The sequence below is a fragment of the Sitodiplosis mosellana genome, unplaced genomic scaffold (genome assembly GCF_009176505.1).
Source record: "Sitodiplosis mosellana isolate CC-2019 unplaced genomic scaffold, AAFC_SMos_1.0 Smas_scaffold_4227, whole genome shotgun sequence".
NCBI lineage: Eukaryota > Metazoa > Arthropoda > Insecta > Diptera > Cecidomyiidae > Sitodiplosis > Sitodiplosis mosellana.
Window position 1 is genome coordinate 3,388 of NW_022599469.1, and position 10,141 is coordinate 13,528.

Below are 10,141 nucleotides of genomic sequence, written 5' to 3' on the forward strand. Positions count from 1 at the left end.
CGGCGCGGTTCCTAAATCTGACTTGGCTTTACCTCTGTATTTTGGATCTGAAATATTCTTTCAACATGATCCATTATTTCGTACAGAGTTATGGTTGTAGCGCACCAAATTAAAAAAAACATTTCGCTGCAAAATTGTAAGGCTGAGCGACATTGAGAAACGTCACCGACCTCACACTTGAATTTGAATACAAATTCTAGTGTGCGTGTGTACGAGTGAGTCGTTTGTCGGTGTAACACAGTCAGAGCAGTCAAACGCGCAATCAATTGATTCACATTCACGAACCGAGAAACAGCAACATCTCTTGCCTCCGCGCACATCGCACAGATAGAGAAAAAAAAACTTGACTTTAGTTTTTTTTCATACGGTTCATTTTTTCACATTCAGTATTTGAAATTATTCAATAGATTTAAGGAAACATAAGATTAATTTTTTGTCATTCATTATTCAACTTTTTGGTAAATTAAAGTTTCCGAATTAATTGAGTGAAGCCGCTTGTCTTTTTTTGGAAAACCAAACAGCAGCTTTACCATAAGTGGTGACCCCGACGTGCGAATTCGAATGACACATTATTTTTCGTTTTTGACCGGCACAAAAAAACACTCATCGATAGTTTCACTGAGCAGTGGAGATTCAGACGACCAGGAAAATTACGAAAATTCCGAAATGGCAGAGATCGACAGTTTGAGAGATGAAATCGGTAGTTTGAGAACTCAACTCAACGAGTTGCAACAACGAGGTGGCGAGGCGAGTGGTAGCCAAGGTCAAAACAGTCAAAGCGGTCAAAATGGTCAACCGAACCAAATTGCACAACCGACGGCAAATGTGTATCAGGTAACGGAGATGGTAAAAATGCAAGCGTTTTACGAGAACGATCCTGAACTGTGGTTCACGGTAATTGAATCGCAATTTGCCGCACGAAAAATAACCAGCGAAAGAACGAGATATTTGCAAGTCGTAGCAAATCTGAATTGCACAACGGCATCGTTGGTGAAGGATGTAATCAAATCGACGTTCGCAGAAGGCCATTACGACAAGTTAAAAACCGCATTGATTGCAATTTTTGCGGAAAGTTCGACAGAAAAATTTCAAAAATTGATTTCAAACACGGAAATTGGTGAGATGAAACCATCGCAATTTCTGCACCACATGAGATCATTGGCCGACAATACAATCAGTGAAGCGTTGGTTAAACAGTTATGGATTCAACGTTTGCCAACGTCGTCTCGTGCCGTTTTATCAGCATCAAGCGACGCATTGGACAACCTTGCAAAAATGGCTGATAAAATGTGGGAAGTATCGGACAGATTCAGCATTTCCAGTGTGAACGCCGAAAACGGTGAAAAGTCAGTCATCGAAAAACTCACCAGAGCATTGGAACGATTAACGAACAAAGTTGATGCACTGGAACGAAAGGAGCATGTTTCTCGTCGTGACAACACACCGCATCGCAATCGAAACCGTTCGAGCAGCAGACAGAGTACGAAAAGCGGTGGAAAGAGCGAGCACGAACTGTGTTGGTACCACTACAAATACGGCAACGAAGCGAAGAATTGTCGTGAGCCATGCAAATACACAGGCAAGTCAAAAAACGAATAAAGCGAGTATCGCAACAGACGGCGATACTCGACGCACACACAACGAAACGTCTATTCATTTACGATAAGCAAGCAAAGATGGAATACTTGATCGACTGTGGTGCGGACAACTCAATACTCAAACCAACACAAATCATGCGAGACAAATACAACAAAAACACTAACGACGACGAGGTTTGCACACGTTTCCAAGCAGCCAACGGCACACCAATACGAACATACGGTACGAAACTGATGGAAGTCAACTTGAATTTGCGACGAAAATTCCAATGGAGATTCACGGTGGCCGACGTAACAACGTCAATAATCGGTGCTGATTTTCTATACGAATTTGGATTGATAGTCGACGTCAGAGGTGAACAAATCATCGACCAAAAAACCGGACTGTCATCCAAAGGAATAATTAGGAAAATTATCACAGCGGTATCACAGGTATCACTTTTCAATGCGAACGATAAATTTGCTTTTCTTCTTGAAAAATTTAAGGACTTGTTGGACGATAAACCGTCGTTCAGAGTCAAAGAGAAAGCAAATGTTACACATTTCATTGAGACTGTCGGACAACCTGTCACATGCAAAGCACGCCGTCTAAATCCAGATAAATTGGCGGCAGCAAAAGCGGAATTTGATGAGTTACTACGACTTGGAATTTGTCGCCCGTCAAAGAGTAGCTATGCATCACCGTTGCATATGGCAAAGAAAGGAAACGGCGAATGGCGTCCATGTGGGGATTATCGACGATTAAACGCTAAAACAATTCCTGACCAGTATCCAACACCGTTTTTGAGAGATTTCCAAAACAATTTACACAAAAAGAAATTTTTTTCACGAATAGATTTAAGGAAAGCCTATCATCAAATACCAATGCATGAAGACGACATTCCAAAGACAGCGATAATCACACCGTTCGGATTATTCGAGTTCATGTTCATGACATTTGGTCTACGCAACGCGTCAAAAACTTTCCAACGATTGATGGACGAGGTACTTCGTGGGTTGGATTTCGCATTTGTTTACATCGACGACATTTTCATCGCGTCCACCACGTTGGACGAACACATTGAGCACATACGCACAGTACTGCAAAGGTTACGAGAATACGGATTACGAATTAATCCCGACAAATGCATATTTGCTCAAAGCGAGATCACATTTTTGGGCCATTTGGTGACGTCTGAAGGAATCCAACCACTACCTGAAAAAGTTGAGGCGGTGAAACAGTTCCCAAAACCAAAGATGGCATGTGAATTGCGTACGTTCATCATGATGATCAAAATTTACAACGAATTCCTACCAAAAGCCGCTCACGTAAGGGCACGACTACAATCACTCATTGTTGGCAACAAGAAAAACGACAAAACAAAACTCGTTTGGACAAGCGACGCCGAGTCAGCATTCGAAGAGTTCAAACAAATGTTGGCAAATGCTACAATGTTGGTGCATCCGGTGAGTAACCCGAAACTCGTCGTCGCAACGGACGCATGTGGTTATGCGATTGGAGGCGAAATACGCCAAATTGTCGATAGGAAATTGCAACCGTTGGGATTTTTTTCGCAAAAATTGAACGACACCGAGAAGAGATACCCAACTTACGACCGTGAATTACTTGCAATATACCGAACGATTAAACATTTCGAACACACGCTGGAAGGAAGAGAATTTAAGGTGTATTGTGATCACGAACCATTGTCACACGCGTTCACCAAAAAGCCAGGCAAAGAATTATCCCGACGAATCGAGCAACTACAGTATATCAGCGAATTCACGACGGAAATAGTGTATTTGCCCGGGAAAGAAAACATCGTCGCCGATTTGTTGTCAAGAATCGAACAAGTCGACAATAAGTCAATCGACTACCACAGAATCGCTGAAGCTCAGAAGATCGACGATGAATTGAAGGATTTTTTAGCGTCTGACAAGACATCGTTACAATTGAAATCAGTAAAACTTCCCGATACCGACATAACATTGATTTGTGATACATCAGGTAAAAATGTCCGACCTAACAAATTTCGTTCCCTCGTTTTAGAACAAATACATGGTTTGAGTCACCCCGGTGTGCGCGCAACGACAAAATTGATGCAAGAGCGTTTTGTATGGCCACACATGCAATGGTCATGCAAGGAATTCGTCAAGCATTGCATCGCGTGTCAGAAATGCAAAATTCATATGCATTCGAAAGCACCGGTGACACCATACGGAACGAAGTGCGACCGATTCGAGCACATTAATATCGACATTGTTGGACCGTTGCCAGAATCTCACGGCTACTCATATCTACTGACAGCAATCGATCGAGCAACACGATGGATCGAAGCCATTCCGATATCAAACATCACCGCTGAAACCATTGCAAAGGCGCTTGTCAGTGGATGGATCGCACGATTTGGAATTCCCCAACGTATCACAACTGACCGAGGAAGACAATTCGATTGCCAGTTATTCAATCAGTTGAACCAAATGCTGGGCATCCACCATTTACGAACTACATCATTCCACGCACAAGCAAATGGGATGATTGAAAGGTGGCATCGTTCGCTCAAGGCAGCACTCAAAGCGAAATTCACAAACAACTGGATCGATGAATTGCCATTAGTGTTGCTTGGTTTGCGCATCGTGGTCAAAGAAGACATCAACGCATCGCCCGCCGAGATGATTTATGGAAAATCACTCACAATGCCGGGCCAATTTTTCGATGGCCCGAGTGAAAACCCGATCGATTCAGAATTTGTCAAGAAATTCAAACAAACCATGCGCAAATTCAAACCGTCTGCTCCAGAGTATCATGGCCAGCCAAAATTTTTCGTGCATCCCGAGTTGAAAAACGCCACACATGTTTCCATTCGAATCGACGCACACAAAACACCATTACAAGCACCGTACAAGGGGCCATATGAGGTGATCAAAAGTGGCACGAAGGTTTTCAAAGTAAATATCGACGGAAAACCAGACACGGTGAGCATCGATCGATTAAAGCCAGCTTTCATACTCAAACAAGACGAGGAAAACGAGGTCGAAACCCACATAAAACGAAAAACCACACCGGAGAATCAAAGCAATAAGCCACATACAGTCACAAGATCTAGTCGGAAGGTGCATTTTCCGAAACGACTCCGCCTTTAGAGGGGGAGCCCTGTAGCGCACCAAATAAAAAAAAAACATTTTGCTGCAAAATTGTAAGGCTGAGCGACATTGAGAAACGTCACCGACCTCACACTTGAATTTGAATACAAATTCTAGTGTGCGTGTGTACGAGTGAGTCGTTTGTCGGTGTAACACAGTCAGAGCAGTCAAACGCGCAATCAATTGATTCACATTCACGAACCGAGAAACAGCAACATCTCTTGCCTCCGCGCACATCGTAACACATAGAGAAAAAAAACTTGACTTTAGTTTTTTTTCATACGGTTCATTTTTTCACATTCAGTATTTGAAATTATTCAATAGATTTAAGGAAACATAAGATTAATTTTTTGTCATTCATTATTCAACTTTTTGGTAAATTAAAGTTTCCAAATTAATTGAGTGAAGCCGCTTGTCTTTTTTTGGAAAACCAAACAGCAGCTTTACCATATGGTTATGTCGATAGGAAACTTAGGAATCCTCACCCTAGGCAGTTTTTTCGTTCATGGATTCGTTTATTTCGTCATATACCTTCGATTTATCGGCGCGGTTCCTAAATCTGACTTGGCTTTACCTCTGTATTTTGGATTTGAAATATTTTTCTCGATGGAACCCAAGGAATAGTTTCAATCAAAACACATTTCATTTGTTCTTGTGTGCAGTTCCATTTCGTTTATTATTATTTGAAGTGAAAAATGTAAATTGCGCCATAAAATGAAAAAGCTTTTGCAATTAATGTGACACAATAGCAAAAATCCACCCGATCCAAGCTCAGATTAAAATCTTGTTCAATTATTGTAGGGATGATGCAAGTGATTTGTTTCGTGATGTGTTCAGCTCTCTATATTAATAGTATTGAAATGCTTTTCAGACATTTTTTCATGCATTTGTTTTATTAAAATGTAGAACGCAAATCGGTATTAAAAATAAGCAACTTCATTGAACAGAAGTCCAAGAATATTTTTCATTTTTATTTCTACACTTCATGGAAACAAAATTCCCCATTCCCAGATATTATTCTAACGGAATAGTGTAATTTGAATCAAAATGCTTTTCATTTCTATTTTCGAGGCTTTCACTAAAATGGCCCATAAATTCTCGGAATATATTCGACACGTTACAAATGATTGTGTTGCTAATTTTCGTCAGTCTTTGGGTTGAACTATTAATTTTCGATGATTGTGTACACTTCAACTCGGTCTAACGGTGTTCACTTGTGTACCTTTGATGGAAATTTCTACTCCTGTCAACTTTTCATGACTTTCATTTGAAGTTGATTCAAGCGAATATCGAGCAAAGTTTGCTTTGTATCCGAGCAATGTACATTCATCTGACTGGTACAAGTACCCAGTCTATATTTCTCGTGCCAAATAGAGTTTCAGGCACATTTCCGACTGCATTAAAAGCAAAATTTTGCTCGAAAACTCCTCTTACTAGCAGAAATATAGACTGAATGCGTCCGACAGACTTCTATTTTTGACAATGAGGGAATTTGGAGTCTACGAAAAATAAAAAGAGATATGGTTTATCGTTTTCGATATTTTTTTATTTTTTATTGCACTCTTGAGATTGTTTTGTGTTGAAATACCTATGTTTTACTGCAATGAAAGAAAAAACGGGAACAAAGTTCATTCGGGACGAGATTCAACCATCAAATTTCAAGACACTACTTATTCTTGCTTTCTCGGAAAATAAAGCCGGTTTAAATAAAACAGATATGCCAAAATTATTTGGTGGATTTAGTTTGCTTGGAGTTTCAGGCACCCAATCTGGTATTTTCGATGCGATCCATTTAATGTGAAACGAAAAGTTATGCACGATTCCACCAATTGACGTCAATTGTTCTAGAAACATTTTCATGAAAAAATGTGTGCGATAAATTTTTGTGCAATTAGAACAAGGAACTATCAAACAATCCAGTTTCAAATTGCGCAATACAATTCATTTAGGCATGTAACGCAAAAGTATACGTCATGTTGTTTAATCATTCATATTCATATTTTCCATATGAAAACGACGATCCATCTGTGGTTGTTTTTTAACTTTGGAACGACTTTGAAGCGGAATGTGTTTTGTGCATACCGCGAAGATGAAAAAAATCTAATTCAAATATCCACATCGAATAAACATCACTCAACGTTTAATTTCAATATGGACCAGTTTTCCACGCGAAATTGCAAATTTGGTTCAAAATCATTTGAATTTGAATACCAATACCAAGTTAAATTTCTTTCACAAATGAGTTATATCACGATTCCAAAAGCTGATTCTTAAAATGATGGATACGATCCCAAAAAAAGCAACAAAATGTTCACAACGTTGAAATGTGAAATGCTTTTAAATGGGAATACGGTCCAAACATTGTTTTTGAGATAAAATGTTGAATGATCTCGATGAAATGTACGATCCCCAAAAATCGTGATGCCACGATGCGTCAGAAACATTTTTCTTCACTTAAATATGAATGCAATTGGCTTTTTGTTCGAATTGATTTTTCGGATTTTTAAATATTATCCCACGCTCAGCAGATGTAGTTAGATTGGAAAATGCTGACGGTGATCGTAGTTCGATCCCGAAATTGTGTAAAATACGAGTTCGACAAGAGATGTTAAAAGTGATCAAGTCAAGCTCAATGCGATGGACAAAATCAATTAAAACATAAGGTAAATTGGATTTTTATTCAGGCAGAGTTTGGAATTTTTCTCTAATCCAATCAACATTCTGGTAAAACGTTCTTTTACTCAGGATTTCGACCATTTTGGTAACGGTCAATGTTGCGATAATAATGTTGATTGCGAGTATAATCCATTAATGCGTTGAAATACGATTGCAATAGTTTCAAGTTTTAAGTTTGTCTGTCGATCGGTACATTTTATTCTTCTTCGATGACAAACTGAAATATGACTTTTTACGATCACAAAACTATTTCAATTCATTTGAATATATATTAAATTGAGAATTTCGAAGAAACTGCCCTGCTTGAATATTCAAATTGCATGTTTTTTCAGGCAACGACAACTGTTTTTTGCTCAAGACACTTACACCTACACAATTTTACAGAGTGTATGATGCCAAATACGTGGACAAATTTCCCTATAAATACCGTCGAATCCAGAAGGAACCGTACAGTTCAGCATTTACGTTCGAGTGGTGTAAACAAGCATTTCAACTGGAAAAGATGAAACTTTTATTCTTGGCACTTTTTGCATTGGTGTTGGTCGTTCAGGTAAATACACTTTCAACAACATTTTTTCGAAGATGCTGAAAAAAAAATCCAATTCACTTATATCTTTTTCCTTTCATTTCACCAGTTCATCAATGTCAGTCCAACTAGAGACGAAAACCAGATGAGTTTCCTGCAAAAAATTGGAATCGGACGGACGCCAGCGCAGAAAATAGAGAAAATTTCAACAAAAATTGATAACCTAGAAAGAACAAGGGATAGAACTGTTAAAGGAATACAAAGATCAGCTGAAAAAAGAATTACTGAAGTAAATAAAACAACTGAACAGAAAAAACAAGCACTACAAAAGAAGTTAAAGGATCTGAACAATGCTTACTTATAAAAATACAAGCAAAGAAGATGAAAACATGTGTTCCCTTGTGCAGAAGGGAAAGATGTGTTATTGATAAAATCTCAAAGTAAAAATCGCTTCATATTCAAACGAAAATTTTATTTTGCCTTGGAAATACTTGTATAACTTGGAATACTTGGTCGATGCAATTCTGTAATAATCTACGATTCCTTCTATTTCTTACAATGACTTCTATTTCTATGGGTGAGATTGAGAGTAGTGTACGTTTTTTTTCGGATTTATATTTTAAAAAAGTCGAGTAGTTTTTCGTGATTTTGTTTTAAGAAAAAAAGAGCAAGTTTCTTTCGACTTAAAAAAAAATAAAGTAGAGTATGTATTTTGACTGTTTGTGGCTATGATAAAGGCGAGTATGTTTCATAAACCTTAATTTGCGTTTAACAAGAGTTTGTATTTTGTTAGTTTGGAATACCAATAAACAGGAGTATGTTTTTCTGACTTTGGTTTTCGAAAAAGTAGAGTATGTTTGCATGCAAACTCTCTGATGCGTTGCAATTTCGTTGATGTTTGTTTGTTGTCACATTTCTTCTGTGTTATTTTCCATGCGTTATCGTTTCGGTGATAATCTCATTTCACTCTTATACATTGATTCGTATGTTGTTCGTTTATGCTAATGCCGTATAAAAAGCAGAGCTCGATTACGTTCTCTCTTTAATGCTAACAATTATGAACTCCTGATATTCTTCGTCGAAAGAACTTAATATTTTTAACCATTCATGCAAACATACTCTACTTTTTCGAAAACCAATGTGTTAAATTGAAGTATTGGGAGCCGCCAGATGTACAAATGATTAGTTCTATACTCGCCTTTTCTAACAACCAAAGTCAGAAGAACATACTCCTGTTTATTGGTATTCCAAACTAACAAAATACATGCTCTTGTTTAACGCAAATTAAGGTTTATGAAACATACTCGCCTTTATCATAGCCACAAACAGTCAAAATACATACTCTACTTTAACTATTTTTAAGTCGAAAGAAACTTACTCTTCTCTTTCGTAACAAAGTCAATGAAACATACACTACTCTCAATCTCACCCATAGATTTTATGGCCATTTCTCTTGGTAAGCTCTTAACGAGACATCATCCAAATTTACGCAGAAAAATCAACATTCTCTTAGTAACACGCTCTGTTAATAACAAAATAAATATTTAGATTGATGAGAAAATATGAAAAGAATTGCTGTAGTTTTCACCTTGAACTTGTAATTTCGTATAAAATGACGCAGGTGGAATGAACCAATTTTATAAGACTCAAAAAACAAAATTTCGGCTCGACACATGTCCTACACGTCAATTATATTCAATGAAATCGAAATCATTTGAATTTTCTGCGCACCAAAAAAATAAGCGGGAATCAAGTTTAAAATCAACTTTTCTGTACCGTGATGAAGGCATTACACAATGCTTGAAAATTCAATTTATCAATTTGCGATGGTATTTTAGCTGTAAAATGGGAATGCTACGCGAATACCATATTTATATTGGTTTTATATCTATGGATGAGATTTAGAGTAGATTGGAACCTCTGATTTTTTCTAAGCCTAGTTTCAAAAATTAGAGTCGGATTTAAAACTAAACGGGCATTCGTTTCACTGACTTTGTTATGAAAGAGGAGAATATGTTCATTTTCGAAAGGGCTTTTTGCCTTTTCGCATGAATGAAAAGAGATAATAGTTTCGTAAATGATTTTTATTTGATCAATGAAGAGTGAACACCCAACGATCCAAATTATTGGAAAAATGAGACATTTTTTTTTATTTTCGAAAAGATAATATGTTCAAGTGTGGAAATACAAATACCCAAATTGTATTAGTTGGATTGTA

General features: G+C 37.7%; 1 protein-coding gene across 1 annotated transcript; it reads left to right on the plus strand.

Annotated features, from left to right (window-relative positions):
• Positions 1–666: 666 nt before the first annotated feature.
• On the plus strand, positions 667–1,599 carry LOC129572124 (uncharacterized). The gene has a single exon (XM_055452043.1). The coding sequence runs from the start codon at positions 667–669 to the stop codon at positions 1,597–1,599; it is 933 nt and encodes a 310-aa protein (XP_055308018.1).
• Positions 1,600–10,141: the final 8,542 nt, after the last annotated feature.

Coding starts and splice junctions, on each gene's coding strand:
- LOC129572124 (XM_055452043.1), top strand. CDS start 667: ATGGCAGAGATCGACAGTTTGAGAGATGAAATCGGTAGTTTGAGAACT.